Consider the following 23749-nt stretch of genomic DNA (forward strand, 5'->3'; position numbering starts at 1 on the left):
CTAATTTATTTCATACCTCCTATAAAATTACACATTTAGAGGCCATCTGATTCATTCATTCATTCATTCACATATTAAAATATTGACTAAGTTTTTGCCATCCACAAGGCAGAGCTCTCTGTGCTGCAAAGATATGAGGAAACTCCTGCCATCACAGAGTTCACCTCCTAAGAGAAAAGATAGATAATAACAACTAAGTAAAAATATCTACCATGTCAGATGGCAAAAACAACTAGAGAAAAATGGAAAGCAATGAATGAAGTGGTTGCCGTTTTAAATAACCGGTATGGGATGGACCTCCCCACCACCAAAAAAAAGAAGATGACATTTGATTAAAAACCTGAACATGTTGAGGGAGCAAGTCTTCCACATGTCTGATGAAAGTGTTCAAGGCAGGAGAAAGATAAAAAAAACTTTGAGGTAGGGTGGCGCCTGTGGCTCAAAGTGGTAGGGCGCCAGTCCCATATGCCGGAGGTGGCGGGTTCAAACCCAGCCTGGCCAAAACCCACAAAAAAAAAAAACTTCGAGGTAGAACTTCCCCGAGGTTAGTGTGGCTGGAACAGAGTGAGTGAAAGAAAGAAGTAGACAGGGTGAGACGTAACACTTTGGGGAGAAAAGGCAGCTATCATGACCATTGACTTTTACTTCAAATAAGACCAGAAGAAGCCATGGGGAAGTTCTGAACAGAGAAATTACAGCAACTGACTTTTGTTGGTAAGGATAATTCTGCACTGAATTGTGACTAAACTGCAAGAGAGACAAGGACAGAGAAAGGGAAACCAGGTAAAAGGCATTCTCTAGGACTTCAGATGCAAAGCCATGTTGGCTTGGCTATGTTGGCAGTCGTGGTGGTAGTGAGAAATGGTAAGAGTCTGAAAAAGTTTTGAAGGCACAGTGAAAAAGGTTAATGAATTAATCAGATGTTGGATCAAGAAAGAAAAGAATTGTGGTGCTTTTATCTGAGCAATTGGAAAGATGGAGCTGCCTTTTCCTAGATCTGGAAGACTGGGGGAGAAGCAGGGCGGCATGCCAAAACTTAAATATCTATTAGACATGTGGGTAGTAATGTCAAGTAGACAGCTGGATTTATGAATCTGAAGTTCATGAAAGACGAGTGGCCTGGATATACAAATTTGTGAATCACCAGCCTGAATGATACTTCCTGAAGGAGTAAGTGTAAATGGAAAGAGAGAAGTTCAATGTGTAAGTACTGGGGAACTTGGACATTGAAAGGTCAAAGAGAACAATAGCAACCATCAAAGGGACTGAGAAAGATCAGCCAGTGAGGTAGGAGGAAAAAACACTTAAATGGAATATCCTAGAAGTTATGAACATATTTCAAAAGGTAGGGGTAATCAAAAACATCAAATGCTTGAAGGTCAGTAAAATGAGGGTGGGGAATTGACCACTGGATTAAGCAAAGTGGAGGTGAATGATGATCTTCACTAGAGCACTGAGATCTACTGATGGGATTAGAATTCTGATTTTATTGCATTCAAGAAAGAGAAAAGGAAATGAACTAATATAAAAATTCATTTCGAGATCTTAGCTCTAAAAAGGAAGTGAGAAATGAGGTGATAATGAATGGAGGGAAAGAAGATGCCAAGAAAAGTGAGTTTTTCTCTTTCCTCTTTTCTTCTTTCTTTCTTCCTCCCCCTACCTCACCACCCCAGGGTGGAGTACAGTGGCGATACCTCACCATAACCCTGACTTCCTTGGATAGTGCAATCCTCCCACCTTTGCCTCCCAAGTAATTATGACTACAGGTGTGAGCTACTATGCTTGGCCTCCTTCCCTTTTAAAAAAAAAAATATGTGAATTGACAGAATATTTGTGGTCTAAGAGAATATTCAAGTAGAAAGAGGCAATTTGATTACAAAGCCCTGGAAGGAAGACCTGTGGGGGCACTGCTCATTAAGAGAGAGGAGTGAGCAGATATGTAGAGGGGTTAGTTCCAGAATCTCTCTCTCTCTCTTTCTTTTAGATGGAGCCTCACTTTGTCACCCTCAGTAAAGTGCCATGGCATCATAACTCACAGCAACCTCAAACTCTTGGGGATAAGCGGTCGTCTTGCCTCAGCCTCTCAAGAAGCAGGGATCACAGTCACCCAACACAATGCTGGCTATTTTTTAGAAATGGGGTCTCACTCCTGCTCAGGCTGGTCTTGAACTCCTGAGCTCAAGCAATCTACCCACCTCAGCCTCCCAGAGTGCTAGAGTTACAGGTGTGAGCCACTGCCCCCTGTTTTTCTTTAGCAATAAATTGTTCAACTATGACATCAGAGGACAAAGTAGTGGTGGCAGCTTATGGAAGTCCTCATCTCTATGCTTTTTCTCTCAGTGAAAAAGGAAACAAATTTATTGAAAAAAGGAGGAATGGTGAAAAAGTTTGGGGAGTTTGAGATGGGAGATGAAAGTGAGAACTGTCCCCATGCAGGAGACTGGGCAGTGAATGGATTTGGGAAATGTGGTGTGGTTGCCATCAGCATAAAGGGTCTTCTGGCTGAATGTAAGACGAGACTACGCAGCAATGTTGGCCTGAAAGTCTAGGGAAATGCATAATTGTGAGTTCACACACAAAAAAAATCTTGATTTAGCCATCAAACAGGTTTTCCAAATCACTGCAGAAATTTTTCCTCTTAATTTTGTCAAAGATCATTTTAAGTATTTCTTAGTGTCACTTAGAAGTGCTGAGTCATGGTTATTACCCCTGCCTGCCAGAGATGAATTCTGAAGACTTAGTTACTGAATCTATAAGTCTTTTACTTTATAAGAAAGTGAAGTATGTTTTTAAAATACCTTCCTCTTCCCAACCCCTATTTTCTACTCTCTGGCAAAGGAATGTCTGGGACATAATTTATGCTCACATGCTTCTAAAGTTTATTCCTACCAATCCGATAGTACTAATAAATTCTACTCTAACGAACTTATTCTCATTCTTGAGCTTTTGAGGTCCTGGGTATTTATACCAAAGACTGATAAAAATTTCTCAACGCAGAAGTAACCTTTGTACGAAACCACATGGCATGTTACATGTCATTTAGTAATGGCAAGAGAGATAAAATTCAAATTAACTAAGAAAGGATTTCATAATGGGGATATTTTATATGAACCTCAGAAATTCTTGTAGTCTGTGCTACTTCTGAGCTCTTCACATACGTGAGTTTTTATTCCTTGCTAGCTAATTAACACCTTGCTTTACATCTTTTTGCATTTCCCACGGAGCCATTGGTTTCTGGGCAGTAAGGATTGAATACACTAATTCATGTAGGGTGTCTAGAACACAATACCTGACAATAGGTTCGTTTTTACTGAATTTATAATGTATTATAAATGTATTTTATCCAAGCTGTCTACTATGTGGGAAGTGTTGAGAGTGGGTCGGTTCCCAATTCTTCTGCTTAGAAGTTGTTTAACCTCTCTGAAATTCAGGTTCTCAGGTTTTAAAAAGAGCTATTTCCTGTCTCCAGTCAGGGTTCAGAAAGGACTTCTAACACAGCCCCCAACACTTTGTAAGTATGCTTTAAAAAGATGCCATACATGGGCAGCGCCTGTGGCTCAGTGAGCAGGGCGCCGGCCCCATATGCCGAGGGTGGCGGGTTCAAACCCAGCCCCGGCCAAACTGCAACCAAAAAATAGCCGGGCGTTGTGGTGGGCGCCTGTAGTCCCAGCTACTTGGGAGGCTGAGGCAAGAGAATCGCTTAAGCCCAGGAGTTGGAGGTTGCTGTGAGTGTGTGAGGCCACGGCACTCTACCGAGGGCCATAAAGTGAGACTCTGTCTCCACAAAAAAAAAAAAAAAAAAAAGATGCCATACACTGTAGGTACTTCCCCAGTTGCCTTTCTTTCTTCAACCTATTACATAAGCATCTGGGTGTGGCCTCGTCTTCCTGTCTTCGTTTTCCTTTTGGGGCTTGTGTCCTGTTAATCTGTCTCCTGTCAGTTTAATTCTCAGGCCCAGCTGGTGACCCTAAAAGGACAGAAATAAAGTTTTGCCTCCCCTGCAAGCAGAGAGGCTCCAAAATCAGAGACTAATTGTGTGCAATACAGGAATTAATTTAAAAGATTGCTAAAAGAGCAACAGCCTGGATCACTTGGATACTCAGCTAGATGAGGTCAAAAACACATTGCAGGGGGAACATTATACTTCCAGACCGCAATTCTCAAAGAGTTCATGAAAAAAAACATTTGCATTAGTTCAGATTGTTCTCAGTTCTTTTAAAAGGCATTATCTTCCAAAAATATTCTAAAAATATGCTATTTTTAAATTAAATAAATGCACTGAATTGGAAAATTTACTGCTTAAAAAAAAAGAAAACGCAGGCAATGAGCCATCATCTATAACCTCAGACAAAATCAGCAAAAAGAATTAGCCCTGATGTCGTCAGCATTGGGCACCACTTCCTGAGAATTGAAATTCCAGTTAAAATATTTTTAATGTTTAAAAAAAGAGAGCACAATTATCCAAGTGGCATTTCCTCTGTGGCCTGAATCAGTGTGACATTGGGGTATTTTAAATCTATGAATATTGATTCATAAATTTCATATAGTCAGAAAAGTCTGTTCTTTACACTGCCCTCTCCCCTTCATTTTCAGGGCCACTGTGATTCCATGTCTATGTAGGTGAGGGCTGGGAGAGTTAGGAAAGATTCCAAGATACTTAGCATCCTTCCAGGAAACTCTAGGTTCCATGAGAACAGAGATTGGGGCTGCTCTGCTGCTCAACTCTGCGTATCCATTGCCTAGGGAGCTCAATGAATGTCTGTTAAATGAATGGGTGCATGACCTGGAACTAAAAAGAAATCAGAACCACCATTACAAGGTATGCTAATTTCCACCTACCCACCCCCACCCTGATGACTGTACTGAACTGTATATTACCCCTCACAGATTGTTGCCTACTCCAAGATGATTCAGAGTCAATAATGACTAGTAAATTTCCAATAAAACTTAAATTTATATTTATAATCACTTTAATCACCCAGCATTTCAGAATTGTTTATGAGCCTCCTGTAATGGCTTTACATGAACTTATCTATCTGCGATCTGGCATCCTCAAAGCAGGTCATTTTAACTATATCCAATAAATAAAACTACAGTTCTTCACAACTCTCAAGAAAGATGAATTTGCCCACATTCTGTTTTCAAGGAGCTTGGAACAGAAGATGTGGCAAAACAGGTCAGGAAAAAAAAAAAAAAACCCTGATCTCGTTGACTGTATGTTGTAACCAGTAATCACACAGACTAAAATGGCGAGGTGATCACAAACCTTTGGAGACAGGACTCATCATCTGAAAGAGCAATTTAGCAAGACACAGCAGTTCATGTTGTTCAGTGAATGGAAAATGTTGGAGCTTAATAGCCATCCCTTTTACAGCATCTGTAGCCTAACATACAGGGCAAAAAAATTATGAAGTTTAAATCCAGGTGACAATTTATTTGTGGACACATAATTGTGTAAACACTTAAGAATTTAATTGGAGTACATTAACACCGCCTCCTGAACCAATGCTGTCCCTTTTCACCTTTGAGGGGGTGGGGTAAGGGAGAGGGGGTGTTGGGGACAGTGGGAAAGGGAGATGAAGTTTCTGCTCCCACTTACTGTACTGATTCCACAAAGTTCTTAGAATTAGCTGATCTCTTGAAGCAAAGAAATTTACCTGAAAAGTATGGAAGGTTGTTCTTCCTCTTGGAAAGAAACAAATTTCTCTTGGCTGGGTTGTAGGCTTCAGGACAACTGGGATACCCAGGCTTGCAGCAGACTACAGTAATGATTTCCGCCTTGCAAGCCTTATTGGAAGCCCCTTGAGCCAGTGGAGAGTGTAGGCAGATGGGCGTCCCTAGAAACAGCAATAAAGAATGATTAAATCTGCTCCATGACAATTCAGTGTCTTAAATGTGCTTACACCCAGTGTTCTCATTTTTAATTCTGGGGAAAAAATATTCACAAGTATTTCAGAGCAAAATTAGAAATACAAATTAGCTTAAGGAAAGTAAGAGAGTCAGTATGGTGAGAGACAGCAGTACAAATTCTGAAATCAGACACATCTGAGTTCAAAATTCAGAACCCCCATTTCTAACTGTGACAACTGGGGAAGCTACTTCACTTCGATGTCCTCGATGTCCCTGTTATTAGAGGAGAGAAGTAAATCTATTTCATAGAATTGATTTAAAGATAACATAGGATTAATTATGCAAAGCATTTCTCCAAGTGCCTGCAGCTACTAAACCAAAGCGTTTATTACTATGCTACTAATAATAATGGTCTATATTCCCATCCCATAAATAAAGCACTGCTAACATTTTAGCACGTAGTCTTTCATTTTGTTTTCTATGAGTGTGCTCACATGGATTTTTTAGATAGTAATGGAACTATACCATGCATAATGTCTGCAGCTTGCTTTTTTAAAGCAATTAACAATATATTGTGACCATCTTTCCATGTCAATAAATCAAGTCCCATAATATAATTTGTAGTGGCTGAACAGTAATCTCTTTTATGTCTCCACAATAATTTATTTCACTGATGTCCTGATTGCCATGCATTTAGGATGTGCCTAAAGTTTCTCTATGATAAACCGTGCCACGATGAATAACCTTGCTCATACTTTGTTTGACGTAAACATTGTAGGGTTAAATTCTAGAAGTGAACGCACTGAATTAAACAAAGTGCATGCACACTTGTTTAGGTTTCTTGACAAAGTTTGACCAATTCTCTTCCACAAAAGACTCCCACAGAAAATGTGAGATTCTCATCCACATTGGGGGTTGGAATCCCACCTTCAAGGGAAAAATCATTGCCAATTCTATTGAGGGGGTGTTTCCTTGCTGTGACTGTAAGACAAACAAGCCTTAAAAGCTAATTGAAATCTCCTAATTGCTGTTTTCTAGTTGAAGATTATTCTAGAACAGGGATCCACAAACCATGGCCCAGAAACCAAATCCTACCTGCAGTCCATTTTGGTACATCTTAGAAGTTAATAATCAGTTTCATAGGTGATCATTTGTAATCAATTTTTTTATAGGGAACACTAACTTTTACCCCAATTTAGCAAAATCTTTCTTTTAAAAAGAATTCCATTCTTCTCATTAACCAACTTGTATCAAAAAAACTTGTATGCAGTGATTATTATTATATTTTGAATCTTGTCCAAAAAGTTATAGAAATGTATTTAGTCTAATTGCATAAATATCTATATAATATTCTTTGTGATTTTGCATCTTGGCCTACTAAGCCTAAAACATATATTGTCTGTTTACAGGAAAAAGTTTGCCAACCACTCTTTAAGAGTATTAGTTACACTCTGGGAGGCCAAGGCAGGTGGATCCCTTGAGCTCAGGAGTTTGAGACCAGCCTGAGAAAGAGTGAGACTCCCGTCTCTACTAAAAATAGAAAAACTACCCCAACATCATGGCAGGTGCCTGTAGTCCCAGCTACTCAGGAGGATGAGGCAAGAGGATCGCTGAAACCCAGGAATTTGAGTTTGCAGTGAGCTAGGATGCCATAGCACTCTACACTCTATCTCATAAAAGAAGAGTATTAATTAAAAATATAAAAAATATTTTAAGAACTTCACCTAACATATTAGAGTGACACATTTAACAAAGCTATTCCTTTATTCTGTGAATCAGTGATTTTCAAACATGGAGTTCTCAGGTTTCCCAAAGATAATAATTGGGGGCGGGGAATGAAGAGAGAAAGAACCCAGCAAATCTTCACATTACAGCAATTTTTATAGTCCCTTCTTTCAGAGTTAGTTCCAAACAAGGTTTATGTAAATAATTGGTTCCAGTATTTTTAAAAAAGGGGGGAGGGTGCCTAGAAACTGCTCGCCTTGCAGGACAGGGCAGCCATGAAGTCAGGGATTTCTTCTGCGTATCCTCACCCAGTGGCTGTTGACAAGAAAGTTCACAGCAGGCCTCTGCCCACCTGCTTTCCGATCAAACTGTTCTACTTTTTAAAAGGTCATACATCCAGCTGATGAAACTTAGTTAATGACCCATCTTAATAAATCTAAATTGGAATCAGTCATTTTTTTCCTGCTGCCAGGAGAAAACTAATCTTGATTCATATAAACTATTTCACATTTAAAACTGTTCAGCAAGTATTCCCACAGTAAGGGAGAAATGATAGAATTTAAAAGCAACGGGTAAGTATAGAAAAGAAAGATATAATCCTAACTTTTCTTCATTTTTCTGAGTAGTTCATTTAGGTTGTGAGAGTAAACTTACCATGGAGCTATTCCTTCACTCCGTAGCAAAATGTAATGAAATGTTTAGTAGCAAAAAAAACATAAAACAAACAAACAAAAAACCACAGGAATAAGAATTGGTCTGTCTTTCCATTAACTGTGGCTTTCTTGATGATTGTACATTTGTTTCCAGAAGGTTTAACATGATTGCCTCTTCTCCCTTCCTGGAGCTCATTTAGATCCACCCTGACACATTCCTGCACACAAAGCTCTTCTACCCTCAGGTTCAGCTTGGCAGGGAAATTCTTTCAATTAAGCAAGCAAGAAAATAGTCAGCTCTTTACTGGGTATGGGCTATTTAAAAATCAACAACACAATAATACATCAATTCCATACCAGGACCCGCAGGCACTAGAATGAAAATGTCTAGAAATAGATTGTATCAAAGTTATCCTCCTTCTAGAATCAGCTAAATCAAATCAATAGAAGTATCAAAAGAGTAATAGTAATAATAGCAACACCCAATGTTTGGAGGCTTGCTGTGTAGCAGGGCCAGTGAGTCATGAGAATCAGACTGAATTGATGTTCAGGAGCAATCAAACATGTATTGTGAACCAGACCCTGTTCCAATTCAGTGATGAGTGTTAACTGCTTCCAGTCAGTGGCACCTGTGAGGTAGCCACCATTATTATCAACATTTTCCAAATGCAGTTTAGCAAACTGTGCCTAGGGCGGACACCGTACACCATGGACCTGGCACGTGAGCTATGGCCTCTGGCCCCAGAGCCCTGTGCTAGCCCATGACATCCTTCTGTCTGTCAAACCTGCCTGATGATGGAAGCGGGGGAAGATTCTACCAGGATAAGCTCTAATCTCAATTGTCACTGTGATAGTGAATAAAAAAATTTTTTAAGCACAACAATTGAAATGCTGAGAGTGAGAAAGGAGGTAACTACTGCCCAGCTGTGTGGGATCCCCAGCCACTCCTGCAAACGCTGGTAGAGTGAAAAGCACAGCAATGAGCTCCAGATGGACCCCAAAGCATTGAGCCTCTAGACGGAACAAGCCTCCAGGCCTCACGTCTGGCCCAGGGAAAGTGGAAACCACAAGTGGAGACAAAGACCTCGTCGGCCCAGACTCCCCAGATGGTGATGCAACCACAGTGCTGTCAGCAGCTACCAGGATGAAGGGCAGAGGTGCTCAAAATCACAAAAATTGAATCAAACTGGCACCATTTCCAAAACTGCCTTCTGGGTGCTGCTCATAAGAATTCTCCCAATTGGGGGGACAGGGATGCATAAGACTATAATAACATGGAAAGAGGCTGGGTCAAAAACAGCGACAGGGCTTCTTTCCTGCAGGACTTCTAGAGTCTTTGATATGCGAACGCTCATTTCCATTATAATATGTAGCAGCTCCTAAACTTACCTAAACACTGAATTTTCTCTTAGAAAAAAGATGTCAACATTTTGTAGGTTATCTGTTTTCCATGTAGCACACTTTGAATGGGATAATCAACCTTTATTCTTCCTCTGTGGCAAAGACTATCAGGGGTGTTGGGGACAGGGTTTGCCCTGTAAGAGCTGGTGTTCATATCTGCACACACTTACAGGTACGAGAGGATCAGAAACCAGCAAACCATGATGTTCCACTGGGTGAATTGTAATGTGGGCCATGGCAGGACTACTACACTGAAGTCCACTTAACTAGGTGAGTTGGGGAAGGATGAACTGCACACAAATGTGTGTCCGTGTGTTATTTCTGCTGTTACACAGGGTGTCCATAAAGTTCGTGAGCAACTTTAAATAGTTGCCTATTTTTTATTGCACACGAGCTTTATGGACACCCTGTGTAGACAGAGACACCATCATGTTCTTCAGAGATTCAAAGAATTCCAGGGTCCGAAAAAAGCTTAAGAACCAATGGTACTTTACAGACTAAAAATAATCCTGCAAAGGTGATATTGACACTGAATTCCAGAGGCTGCCCGTGATTTCAGACAAATCCCAGTTTCACTGGAGCTTAGTTTCCTCATCTAAATTATGAAGACAGCCTTCTTTGTCCTAGGTACCCTGCAGAGCTAAGATGAATATGAAATTATGTATGTAGTAGCAGATAAAAAGAAGTCTTAATTAACTGAAAGGGCTAAGCAAATATTAGAAATATTATTATTACAGTAAAATTAAATCATATTTCCTTCAAGAAATGAAATATAGGAAAAGGAATAAAATCTGCCACATTTTGAGATTAGTAATGTGTGTCTGAAAACCACCACAAATTCCTCCCTTCTCCCCTGTTCCCCTAATCCCCACCTCTTTTCTTGAATTTAATTGTGTTTTCCTCTCGAGTGGGCATGTGTTGGTTTCATATTAGTATTAAGTACACGGGATGCTTGCTTTTCCATTCTTGTGATACTTTACTCAAGAGGATGTTCTCCAAATCCATCCAGGTAAATACGAAAGACATGAAGCCTCTATCTTTCTTTATGGCTGAAAGTATGAATTTTTAATAACAAAATATTTCTAGAGTTATCCCAAAAGTTATTTTTATAATGACATTCGTAGAAAAAATTTCAAAAGGAAAATTACTTTGAACCGAAATAATCCTTCTTTAGTAAGTGGCAGTGTAAGTGGTAAATGAGCAAACTAATATAATTTAAAATAGTAGAAACACTCAGTGGCTAATACTTATTGATTGATTGACAGTAGGCCAGCACTGAAAGAATATAAGTGTTACATTTAATAAAATGCTCTTTGCTCAATCATTACCTATTTTTATACTGACCTGGAAATAGCAAGTTCTATATTTTATAACCAGGTTAAAGGATGATCTAGTTTCTTTGCACCCTCTGAGTCCTTTTAAGAAAGTTTTTTACTTTCACAAATTCTGTGGCATACCTCACATATTGTTAATTTCAGCTCTGGTGAACAAGGCATCAAACAGGGAAGATATTTCCAATTCTTTTGTCAACAACAGGAATACAACACCAGCTTCAAAATACCTTTCTCCGAATACCTATTCACTACCATTTCTTCAAGTAATGAGTAAATAAGATTAGAGCCTAAACCAGCATTCTGGGTAAAAACTCCAAAGTTTCTCAGTGGATCCCCCAAGCCCATGACACATGATACAAATGGAAGGAGGATAGTTAGTTACACTTGTGCCTGGAAATCAGGGCCTAGATAGCTTATGTGAATATAAAGAGCCTTCTCCAAAACCCATATGCAATTCCTCTATGGAAGCATCAGTCAGTTTAACAGCTGAAAAGACAGAGAAGCCACATAAAAATGAGAAAGTTATAGGAATCCCATTATGTCAGCCAAAGGAAAATTTCTTTAGTGGCCCAGCCCCAAGCTCAACAGCAGCAGCTGAAATGTTGAGGAACAGAAAGCTCCAGAGGGTCAGGTTGAGATGCAGCACCCACATAGAAGCCTGGGAGACCTCTTTTTTGAGTTCCCAGGCCTGGGGACCTAAGCACCTTTCTCTTGTAGAGGTGGCAAAACTCCACCTGTATCTTTTTAGGATCCCAGATGAGCCCAAGAATTAAATTGACATAAAACAGATTAACAAGAAAAAAGCATACAAATATATTTAAAACAAATTTTACAGGCCAGAGAGCCCTCATAAGGAAATAAAGACTAAAGGAAATAGTTAAAGTCAATCGCTTCTCTATGAGTTGGACAAAGAATAGTCAGTTATGGAAAAGTAACTAAATTATGTGGAGAAGCTTAAAACATAGAGTCATTTTAACAAGGTCTGTACAGAATACTCTTGGCTTCAATTTCCTGTCCTTGAAGATAAGACTGCTATTCCTCCGGTGATAGGGAGGACACCTTTCACATAGGAATTTCATCTCCTGCCTCTAAGAAACAGAATGAAGGTCAGAGTGGTCTCCTTGTGCCTGCTGTTTTATTAAGTGCCTTTAATTCAGAATAGTCAAAATGCCAGAGGAGCATATGTTGGTGGAATATTCTTAACTCCTTTGTTCTCTTCCTCTTAGAGATTACTTGCAACCTCCAAAGTTCATGAAGTTTCTCTCCACCACAAGCAGAATATAAAAATGGCTTCCTTTCTCGTTCTCAGAGACTCCAGAACCCAAGACTAACTTTAAAAAGTGAGGCGCTAAAGCATAGGCCTAAATTGCTTCTTTTCCGTTGACCCTGCCATAATCAGGTGCTCCCTGAAGCACCATCAAGGGAAGAATGTAGGATGATGAGAGAACTCAGGCTCTAACTCATAAACGTGACCACTGAATGCCCTCACAGGGGCCATGGGTGGGCCTAACTTCTACCAATGAGAGAGGAGTTAGGTAACACTCTTCCCTCTGATTTCCACGGAAGCAGAAAGATCTCCTGGGAGAAAAAGGACTTACCCTTATTTTTCCTCTTTGTACCTACAAAGAGGCATCAGGGCATGGTAGAGAAGGGAGGCCAAGGGCAGAGCTGAGCACCAGAATTTGGATTGCAAAAGGAAACATTGGAAGAAGCTGAATCAGTTAGTTTGCTTTAATTACTGGCAAAAAAAAAAAAAAAAAAAAGCAACTCAAAATAGTTGGTACAACTAAGGATAGTGATTATTATACATACCAAGGAGTCTCAAGGAAGTGGAACTCCTGGAAAGAGGTGAATTCAGCTGTGAAGGGCACCGCCCCGGACCCCTTCACACTCTCTGCCTCACATCCTCCGCACGTCACCTTCACCTCATGCTGTCTCCTCTGAACACAGCTGCTAACAAAGTGCCACAACCCAGGTGGGCTACACAACAGACGACTGTCTAGTCTCACAGTTGGGGAGGGCAGAAGTCCACGATCAAGTGTACACAGGACTGGTTTATTTTGAGGGCTGTAGGAGAGAGAATCTGTCCTGTGGTTCTCTCCCGGCTTCTGCTGGTTTGCTGGCAATCACTGGCACTTCTTGGCTGATAGACACATCACCGTGATTTCTGCCTTAACCTTCACATGACATTGTCCCTATGTGTCAGTTTCCCCTTTTTAGAAGAACAGCAGTCGAACCAGATCAGGAATGAACCCACTGTACTCCAGTATGACCTCACCTTAATTAATTACATCTATAATAACTCTATTTCCAAACAAGCTCACATTCTGAGGTACTGGGAGTTAGGAATCCATCAGATCTTTTTTGTGGGACCTTATTCAACATAAAACAATAGCAGAAGAGCTGCTCCAGATATCACATCTACAAACAGTGTCCCCAGAAAGAAAGGCTATGTAGTCCTTACTCCCTTTAAGAAACTTTGCAGTAGGGCGGCGCTTGTGGCTCAGTGAGTAGGGCACCAGCCCCATATGCCGAGGGTGGCGGGTTCAAACCCAGCCCCGGCCAAACTGCAACCAAAAAATAGCCGGGCGTTGTGGCGGGTGCCTGTAGTCCCAGCTACTCGGGAGGCTGAGGCAAGAAAATCGCGTAAGCCCAGGAGCTGGAGGTTGCTGTGAGCTGTGTGAGGCCACGGCACTCTACCGAGGGCGGTACAGTGAGACTCTGTCTCTACAAAAAAAAAAAAAAGAAACTTTGCAGCACATGTACTGTCCTGTCTCAGTGGTCCGGTCTCTGTGATATGCCTGCCTCTAACCAACCACTGGTGATGGGGCTGGGATTGCAGACATCTGCAGGCAAGCTGCTCCAGACAATGCAATGGCTGTCCTGACTGACAGAGAAGGAACATGGTAAGATGACAAGCATGTGAACTACCATGTTCCCTTAGTCTTTCAGTCCTTTAAGTCGTTAGCTTTTCTCTTTTTTTTTTATTTTAATCACACCTCTTAGCTTTTTTAGAGTACATGTTCATTGAAGAAAATTGTGAAGTATTAAGGTGAACAGACTTTGAATGATTAAAAAATCCCACCAACTGAGATTTATTCTTCTAATTTCTTCTTCTAATTTATTGATGTGCACATATGCACATCAGTAAAAAATGCTTATTGAAAAAGATTGAGAAAATATTAATATTTTACAAGGAACTAATTTAAAATGATTCATAATCCATCAGAGATATTCCCTACACTAATAGAAAATAATGTCCCCTATTATATATTATACGTATTATTTATACATATATTAATAGAGCAAAATGCGGGATTACAGTCTGCTTACTGTGGGCAACCTGCCTTTGTTCAATTAGGATTAATTTAAATGTTTGCATTTCCTTTCTCCTTGTAGCAAGGCCAGTCATCACATGATCTGGAGCACCTCACTCCCAACACATATTCATACTGCACAGTTCTCTTTGTTATCATTAATTGCAAAAGTGTTCCAGCTCAGGTTAAGTCACAAAATAAGGCTTTTTTGATTCCAGCTGTGGCAGGAGAGAAGGGCTCAGAATGAAATTCGACATTATTCCTGAGAACCAAAGTCAAAGAGTCAAATGCTACCTCCTCTGCGAAATATTTCTGATTCCCGACCTACAAAGAATTCCTCCTTTGTGCCCCCAAACCGTTTGTCTGTTTCTGTCTGTCTGACAGGGTTCTCTATCATAATGCAATGAGTTGTGGTATCACTGGGTTTTTTAACATGAAATGCTACCCCTGAGAGCACAGATGAGCCCTGATTCATCTCTGTATCCTCCAGGCCTGGCATCAGTAGATACTGAATATATGTTTCACTGAGTAAATGAATCCATTCATTCACAGAAGAACATGCTCAGAACTTTTTTCTCATCCTGCAATGATTTATCTTGTTTAAAAAAGAGGCAAAGTTCGAACAACTAATTTTTACAGTATCATGTGGAAGAAAGTGAAATGTAATTATTTCAACACTAACGTGGTTATCGTGCTTAAATAACAGCGAAGCGTGTGCCTAAAAAATCCAGGTGTCTATAAAAATCAAGTAATAACTTGACAACCAGATGATAGTTGCTAAGAAACTGCATTTTTCTGTGAACACATGGTGTATGGAGTATGGCCTAGATTCATATCCTACATTAAACATCTTCCTTGGAGTTATCTACAAAGTGTGATTTTGCATAGCTTGTCAAGGTAAATAAGTTACTCAGTGATCCTGCTTCTGCTATTTAAAAAAAAAAAAAAGGTTTCTATACATAGAATATTATTCCAATGCCATTATCTATTCTGAACTCAAGATTCACTAGGTTTATAGACCGAAAACCCCCCTGCCTCCAAAATACTTCAGAAGCATCAAATGTTAACTACCCTCTCCTGTAGTTACCACTGAGGAACAATCATTGCTTTTGATGTACTAACCATGCTAAATGCAAAAATTAAAATACCTACCATGTGCCTATATATTCCAAAGTGAAATAAAAAATGAACTGGAAATGACATGGTATCTGCAAACGAAAGACTTTTGCTCATCACTACTGAACATAATGGAGAATTTGCTATGTTCTGCATAAAATAGGAAGTTGACCCCAGACCTTGACGTAGAAGTCCAAATATTGCTGGGGGCGGGGGAAATTGTGCTAAATTCAAAAGCGAGGAATTGTTTGAAATAAATATCTCAATTTTTAACTGCTATATTAGGAAAATTGTATTGCAAATAACAGAAACCCAAATCAAATTAGCTAAAGCTGGGGAGAAAAGGGACTTATTAAGATACTAGAACAGTTTGGGTAACTCATAAAGTTGAAGAGACTGCAGGGAAAAACAACCATCAAAGTACTGCGGGTATCATGGGCTCAACCAAGTGCTTTCTCTCCTCTGCACTGCAGTCCCCAGCATCCTACTTCTCTCTGCGTGTCTGTTTTCTCAGCTTTCTCCTCCTGGGGAGGAGCTTTAGCAGCAGCTCTAAAGTCACGTATAAGAGGCAAGAGCTTTGGCTCTCCTCGTCCTTGGAAATTTCTCTGCAAGGACTATGCATGTCTCAGCTTGGGGGATCTGCCTAACTTGCCACTGGGCATGGGCTAGGTGCCGTCGTTGACTATTCCCCCTCTTTGGAGGAGAGTGGGAGCAACCAGTTTCTAAGAAGAAAGAGTGAAGCTTGACAAGAAGGCAGAATTCAGGGCAGGAAAATCAATAGGGATTCACAACTACAAAGATGTTTGGCAATGATTTTAATATCCCTTTCACCAGTTTTGCCACCACAACGTTACCGGACAACCCAACCCCTATCTTGCACAATGTCACCTCTGTTCTAGAACGCTTTTGACTTTTTCCACCTTGAAACACTAAAGGATCTCTGTGACAGTGCAGTTGACAGTTTCTTGCATCCTTCTGTAAAACGCTCACACACTGAAATTCTGAGGTTTCGTTTTCACAGATTACAGGGCTCCTTTTAAATGAAATTCAAAAGTAAAGATGGAAAAAGTAGAAAGATGCATGTGAAGTGCTTTCCTCCACAATTTCTAAGGTTTCTAAAATCAATGTCTCCACTCCATTAAGCAGCTCTTATGTAATTATAAGTGCAGCGACGTTCAGGTTAACATACACAATGACGGCCAGGGGAAAACATCACCTATTCACAAGTATGAACAGGCAGGCTCCTCAGCTCCATGGCCATAAGGATCAGTCCCTGCTCTTCCCACTCAGACATGGTCTCAGAACAATTCCTAGTATATTATAAAGCCTGGGACTGTGACCTGTAGATACATACACCTGAGAAAATTCCCATAAGGCACAATCTGTTTATTCAACAAATGATAGAAATATAGTCACTTTCCTTCACCTAGAAATCTGTGTCTTTATTTGAAAATCAGTGATGCTTAATGCTTAAGGAAGTGTTGCCAGGTAGCTGGAGACTTTTATCTATTCAAAAGATCCTTGCCCGCCACAAGTGTGGTAAGTCCCCTACGGCTAGTCTTATGAAATATCCTAGACCTTCTAGTTTAAGTAGTTAATCAAACAAATTAATCCCGCCCAGTTTTTCTACCCCTTGACCTTGACCTTCTGCACATTCAATGCATGGCATCTTACCATCTTTTCCCTCCCTCCATTTTCACTGTGCTTTCACATAGTACCAACATCACTCCCATTTACCCACTTTATTATTTTACTCCCACCAAATTTACACAGGCATCTCCTCTTCCAGGATAATCCACATATTTACTGCTCATTAGTCACAATGGGAAAAAACAGCATGCTCAAATGAGGGTAAGGGGAGGCAGGTTGATTTGTTTATAAAAAAACGAGTTATGAACATGCAAGTGGGATGTAGGGAAACCACAAGTGCTGTTGCATGACCCTGGGGCTGAAGAGAGCAGAGATTTTCCCATCCCCAGTCTGAAGGGACAAAGAGACAGGGAATACCAGAAGCAAAGGAGGGGACCCCGACGTGCTGGTCCCACAGTTGTTTGTCATTGAGCTGGGCACAGAACTGTGAGCGAGGGGCAGACATTCAGAATAAGCATTTGTAACTTTCAATAGCAATGGAATGATTGTGTGTCCCTTATATCTAAATAAAAACAGGGTTTAGATTGTCTGTATTTTTTAATTGTATTTCATTTTTCTAGTAATTCCTCTGCATTCTATTTATAAAAGTACTAGCTGCTGATAAATTGAAAATAAGAAAAACCAGTTAGCCTTCACCACAGATGGCGTAAGAGTCTCTCCTGTGGAGAAGGCCTTCGGGAGCAACACAGGCAGCCCAAGAATTCCCAGTGGGAAGACAGTGAAGGGAAGCGAAGCTCCAGCCCATCTCCTCTGTCCCTGCAATCTCTCATGGAAGGTCTCCTTTTGGCATGCCCACTGAGGGCCACACAACATCAGTCTTTGGAGCAAAAAGCAGGATATAGAAGGATAGAAAGCAGATGTCCATTCTGTACAGTTGAAAAATTTATGTTCTCAACACAGCAGGTGCAGAGTCCCATCATCCCTGGGTCATGTCATTTTGGTCACATTTCTTATCAATTTACTGCCTCTGAGCTCCTGATCCATCCTTCAGTATGTGCTCTGAACAGAATTGAAGAACAGAATTCCTTGAAGAACAGAATTCCTTGAAGCACCCATGCTTTGCAGTGAGTGCCACATTGAGCTCCATTAAGAGAGGGCACTGGAGGGGTGCTTAGGAGGAAGGGGCTCTCCCACTGTTCACAGCTGCTGTGCGGGGAGAGGGCTTCACTCACACTCTGCCCCAGACACACACTCAGAACTAGGGGTCCTTTGCCACTTCTAAGCTCCAGCCTGGCCTGGTATTAAACATAGAACCCATTTCGCAGGGTTGTTTTAAGTACTAAGATTAATACAATATAATATAATATAGTATAGTACAGTATAACTGCACATTAACATGCAGTTCTCACAGGTGAACCTAAACACAACTTTGATTTTACTCCTTACTGTCCTTTTAAGTTTGGTGCAGGCACAGGGACTGAATCACCCTTCTCCTACCCCTGGATGAAAGTTGCAGTGGTGCAGTGAGTGTTCTGGGGGAATATAAAACCCTACAGACACTTTAAGTCACAAAGTGACTCAAGTCTGTCAATGGCAGTGTCCAATCGGATACATCCAGCTTTCCCTCCATCTGTGTCCAAAGGTAAGACTTCTCAGAAGGAAAGCTCTTCTTTCATCTCCTTACTCTCTCTGTTTGCTTACTGGTTTTTGCCCTTCCAGACTTAGGGGCTTAGACAGAGAACAGAAAAGAAAGGACAAAAAAGTTCTTACATAATGCAAAGGTACATGTCGGATCTATTAAGTATAGAGTATAAATGTCTTAACACAATAATTAAGTAAATGAGATGAGGTATATATTAACCAGTGTGATGTAAGCGTTCCTAATTCTATATGAAATCAGCACATTGTACCCCATAAATGCATTAATGTATACATGATCTACGTGTTTATGATGTAATAAAAAAATATAATAATAATAATTTTAAAAAATATGGTTCCATGCCATCGGACAGGTCCTTAAAGCCAACTTTTCTCGAACGGGCGCCTCTTCATGGGGGCTCCTCCCCAGCGATGTATTCCAGTTCTCCAATTGCCCCACCCAACTATGGAGGGAAACGCATGCCTTGGAAATCATGAAAACAGGTGTCTGGAGTTTCAGTTTATGTAGCTGCCTTAGCGCACCTCACATCTTCCTGGTAAAGTCATTGATTCTGGGGTCATACAGACGTTGGAGGCCTTCACTGTGGGAAGCAAAATGGCCACAAGCGAATGCTTTGTACACAACCAGCACAAAAAAAGAAGCCAATGGGGAAAAAAATCTAACACAGTCATTACAACCCACAGCTAGGTGGAAGGCAAAGTATCAGTGAGAGAGCAGCTGCTGTAACAGCAGTGTGAGATAATTTATTGGTTAAAGGGTTAAGAACCTCTTGTACTGTAATAATAAACAGCACTTAAATAAACACAGAAGGAGTGTGGAAATCCTGGGGGTAACCTCGTGATGAAACCAAAATGAGACCTAAAGGAAGTAATGCCAACCAGAGCATGGAAGACGGACGGCTGGCAGCAGATGTCCCCGGGAGTGGACCATCAGTAATCAGCGGTGTTGATTCGCCTACACCAACTGTCTGGTAAACTCATGCTGCTATTTTGGTTCTTCTCAACTAGTTCACTTTTTTAAAAATTTAAGCTCCTAAAGAAACTCTTTTAAATGGGATAAATCAGAAACATCCAATTCAACAGGGCCTTTCCAAGCATCTTCAGACCATTATAATACCACCATTCAGGGACTGTTAACCTCGCAGACTCCCACGTTGGCCATGCTAAGCAACCACTCTAGAAAAGAATAAACCATGGCAGGGCTCAATTTACAGTCTGAACAGATCACCGTTTCCTATTTAGATCTCTCCCCCATAATACGAGGTACGTAGTAGGGACTCAAAAGAGATACACGTGAAAAGAATAACGAATGACACGGTACATGGTTTCAAAGGTGTTTACTATTTGGTCAAACAATAATTTTTTAATTGTAAGACATAAAGTGAAGTATACGTTAACATACGTGTTAAATACTCATCAAATCTGTACTACTGCTATATGAAAACATTCTCTGATGTATGGGGAAAACGTAATTCCTGAGATCATGGTTGGCTTTCGTCAATCATTTTCCTTGCTGTTGAATCATCTTTCCTTAAGTGACTTGGGAGTGTGAATTGGGGTTAGGACATTCGATTTTAGACCAAATCTCTATATCTGCTAAATGAGTAAATAGGTTTTATAAAAGGTAGAAAAAAACCATGGTGTGCTAATATTTTCCTAAGGTATACTATATGGAAAAATGTAGACAGAACACAAAAGTCTCTTCTGAATGACTCTCAATCACGCACAAGGAACATATGTTTTCTGGTTAGTCAGTCCTTGACAAACAGCAGTCCAGCTGTTGTTTTGCATTTTTGCATTTATTAAAACATTCTCTGCTAAATAATTATGTTCGATCTTCAAAAGTAAATTGCTTAAAATTACATTCAGTTTCTTCCTCTGAATCAGCACATTGTTCACCTTCACAAAGCAAACACATGGCCCACTGGAGCAGCCTGGTCACCAGCTTTGCCCACTGTTCTTTGCATGGAAGCTGGCAGAGTTCATGAGGAGAAATTCACCTGAAATTAGTAGGGCTAACCAATCCTTATTCATTTCCCAATTCATATTACTTTCAAGCAGTTTTCAAAACAATCCTACAAGTCCCTTAATTGAAATATAATTGAAACAGAACAAAAAATTATGAGAAATCTTCCTTTCTTGGGCTGCTTAGAGCTCGGACTCTTTCATTTTAGTGTTGCATCCATTTCGATTCTTGTCCACATTTTGATAGACCTCCTCTGCAAAACACTGGAACAAATTGATCGAAAGAAAACCACCTGAAGCTTTGAGCCTATCATAGAGTTTTAAAAGCTTTCACGACAGACCTTATATTTCTCTCTAGGCCCAGGTGTCTCTGTGATTAGAGAAAGCATGGCTCATGCTTTACGATGATATTAAATACGCACAAACTTTGAAAATGGATATTTACCTGAGGCTCTCATATATTAAGCATTTGAGACTGACACCAAAAACCTTTTGAAGCATTTTTAACAACAAATAATGGCCTATTTCATAGACTTTAAACCAATAATTAGTTTTTTGACCTACAGTTGAAAACAAAATTTCTTTTAACTAAATGGGATCTGCTTAAAATCCTTGGAGATGTTTTTATTTATTAAATGCCTTTATTAACAATACCATTTTCCATTTCTTATTACTCCAGATCGATTTCTCCTGCATACAAGGTAATTAGCAGAATGGTCGTGAATCCAGTTAACATTCCAGCATTCTGAATCATGAAGAATGTGAAATCGGTTTTTCTTCCAGTTATCTTTTCTCTCAGCATATCATTTATCTCTGGAAACTAGAAAACAAATATATTGTTAGATAACTGTTGCCATCTTGTGGTAAAATATAAAACAGTCATTGTCAGGCATATACCTAGGAGAGACTGCAGGTTTGGTCCCAGACCATGGCAAGAAAAGTGAAGATTGCAATAAAGTGAATCACACCAATATTTTTGGTTTCCCGGTATATAGGAAAGATATGTTTATACTATTCTGTAGTTTGTTAAGTGTGTGGTAGTATTATATCAAAAAAATAATGTACTACCTTAATTTAAAAAATGTTCACAGTGCTAAAAAGTGTTAACGATCATCTGAAAGTTCAATAACTCATACTCCTTTTGCTGGTGGAGGGTCTTGCCTTGATGTTGATGGCTGATCAAAGGAGTGGTTGCTGAAGATTGAAGTGGCTCTATCAATTTTCTTAAAATAAGACAGCAACAAAGTTTGCCACATCAACAGACTTCCTTTCATAAAATATTTCTCTGTAGCATGTGATTCTGTTTGCCAGCATTTTACCCACATTAGAAATTCTTCCCACATTGGAGACAATTTTCTCAAACCCTTCTGCTGCTTTATCAACTAAGTTTATGTAATATTCTAAATCCTGGTTGTCGTTCCCACAATCTTCACAATGTTTTCACTGGGAGTAGATTCCATCTTAGGAAATCACTTTCTTTGTTCATCCATAAGAAGCAAGTTTTACCATCAGATGACAGCAATTCAGTCCCATCTTCAAGCTTTGCTTCTAATTCTAGTTCTCTTGCTATTTCCACCACATCTGTAGTTACTTCCTCTGCAGAAGTCTTGAATCCCTCAAAATCATCCATGAGGATTGGAATCAAACTTCTTCCAAACTCCTATTAATGTTGATATTTAGACCTCCTCCAATGAAACACGAACGTCCTGAATAGAATCTAGAATGGTAAATCCTTTCCAGAAGGTTTTCAACTTACTTTGCTCAAATTCATCAGAGGAATCACTACCTATGGTAACTATAGCCTCACGAGATGTACTTTTTAAGGAATAATTCTTCAAAGTCAAAACTACTTCTTGATCCATGGGCTGCAGAATGGATGTTGTGTTAGCAGGGAAGAAGACAGCCTCAATCTCTGTACGTCTCCATCATAGCTCTTGGGTAGCCAGGTGCCTCGTTAGTGAGCAGTGCTATTTTGAAAGGAATCTTCTTTTTCTGAGCAGTAAGTCTCAAAAGTGGGCTTAAAATATTCACTAAACCTTATGGTAAACAGATGTGCTGTCATCCGGGTTTTGTTGTTCCATTTCTAGAGCACAAGCAGAGTAGATTTAGCATATACTTTAAGGTCCTAGGATTTTTGAAACAGTGAGTGAGCACTGACCTCAATTTAAAAGTCACCAGCTGCATTTGCCCCTCCAAAGAGGGTCAGTCTGCCTTTTAAGATTTAAAGCCAGGCATGGACTTCACCTTATTACTAGGACAGTCCTAGATGGCATCTTTTTCATAGAGAGGTTTCATGTTGCATTGAAAATCTGTTGTTTCCTGTAGTCACCTTCATCAGTGATCTCAGCTAGAGCTTCTGGATAACTTGCAGCCTCTCTATCAGCACTTGCTACTTCATCTTGCACTTTGCTATCATGGAGACAGCTTCCTTCCTTAACCCTATGAACTGACCTCTGGTAGCTTCCAACTTTTCTTCTGCAGCGTTCTTTCCTATCTCAGCCTTCATACAACTAAAGAGCCTTGCTCTGGGTTAGGCTTTAGCATAGAGGAATGTTGTGACTGGTTCTGCTTTCTATCTAGACCACTAAAATTTACTCCAAATCAGCAATAAGGCTGTTTCGCTTTCCTATCATTTGTGTGTTCACTGGAGTGGTGGCACTTTTAATACTCTTCAAGCACTTTGCCTTTGCATTTTCACAACTTGCCTGACTGTTTGGTACAAGAGACCGCGCTAAGAGACCTCGCTTTCAGGCTATTTCGGCTTTCAACATGCCTTCCTCAATAAGTTGAGTCATTTCTGGCTTTGGATTTAAAATGAGAGGTGCCTGACTCTCCCTTTCATTTGAACAGTTAGAGGCCATTATAGGGCCTAACTGGGCCTAACTTCAATATCGTTGTGCCTCAGAGAATAGGAAAGGGGGAGGGAGACAGCGGCGGCTGATGGAACAGTCAGGTACACACAATATCCATTGATAAAGTCTGCCCTATCATAAGGGTGCAGTTCATGGTGCCCCAAAACACAGAAGTATAATGATATTAAAATCATTGATCACCATAACAGATATAATAACAAGAATGAAAAGATTTGAAATATTCCCAAAATTACCAAAACATATCCCACAGGCATTAAGTAAGCACA

General features: G+C 40.1%; 1 protein-coding gene across 6 annotated transcripts in view; it reads right to left on the bottom strand.

Moving 5' to 3' along the window:
- Positions 1–19966: 19966 nt before the first annotated feature.
- SLC39A8 (solute carrier family 39 member 8) overlaps positions 19967–23749 on the bottom strand; it is a 64011-nt gene continuing 60228 nt past the window's right edge. For 5 of the 6 annotated variants that reach the window (XM_053557946.1, XM_053558036.1, XM_053557865.1 and 2 more), the window contains one exon: positions 19967–21430. In XM_053557946.1, coding sequence (XP_053413921.1) covers positions 21281–21430 — 150 coding nt within the window. In that variant the 3' untranslated portion in view covers positions 19967–21280. The remainder of the gene's footprint in view (positions 21431–23749) is intronic. The other variant, XM_053558148.1, reaches the window with a different exon arrangement.

This window comes from Nycticebus coucang, chromosome 1, assembly GCF_027406575.1.
Source record: "Nycticebus coucang isolate mNycCou1 chromosome 1, mNycCou1.pri, whole genome shotgun sequence".
Lineage (NCBI taxonomy): Eukaryota > Metazoa > Chordata > Mammalia > Primates > Lorisidae > Nycticebus > Nycticebus coucang.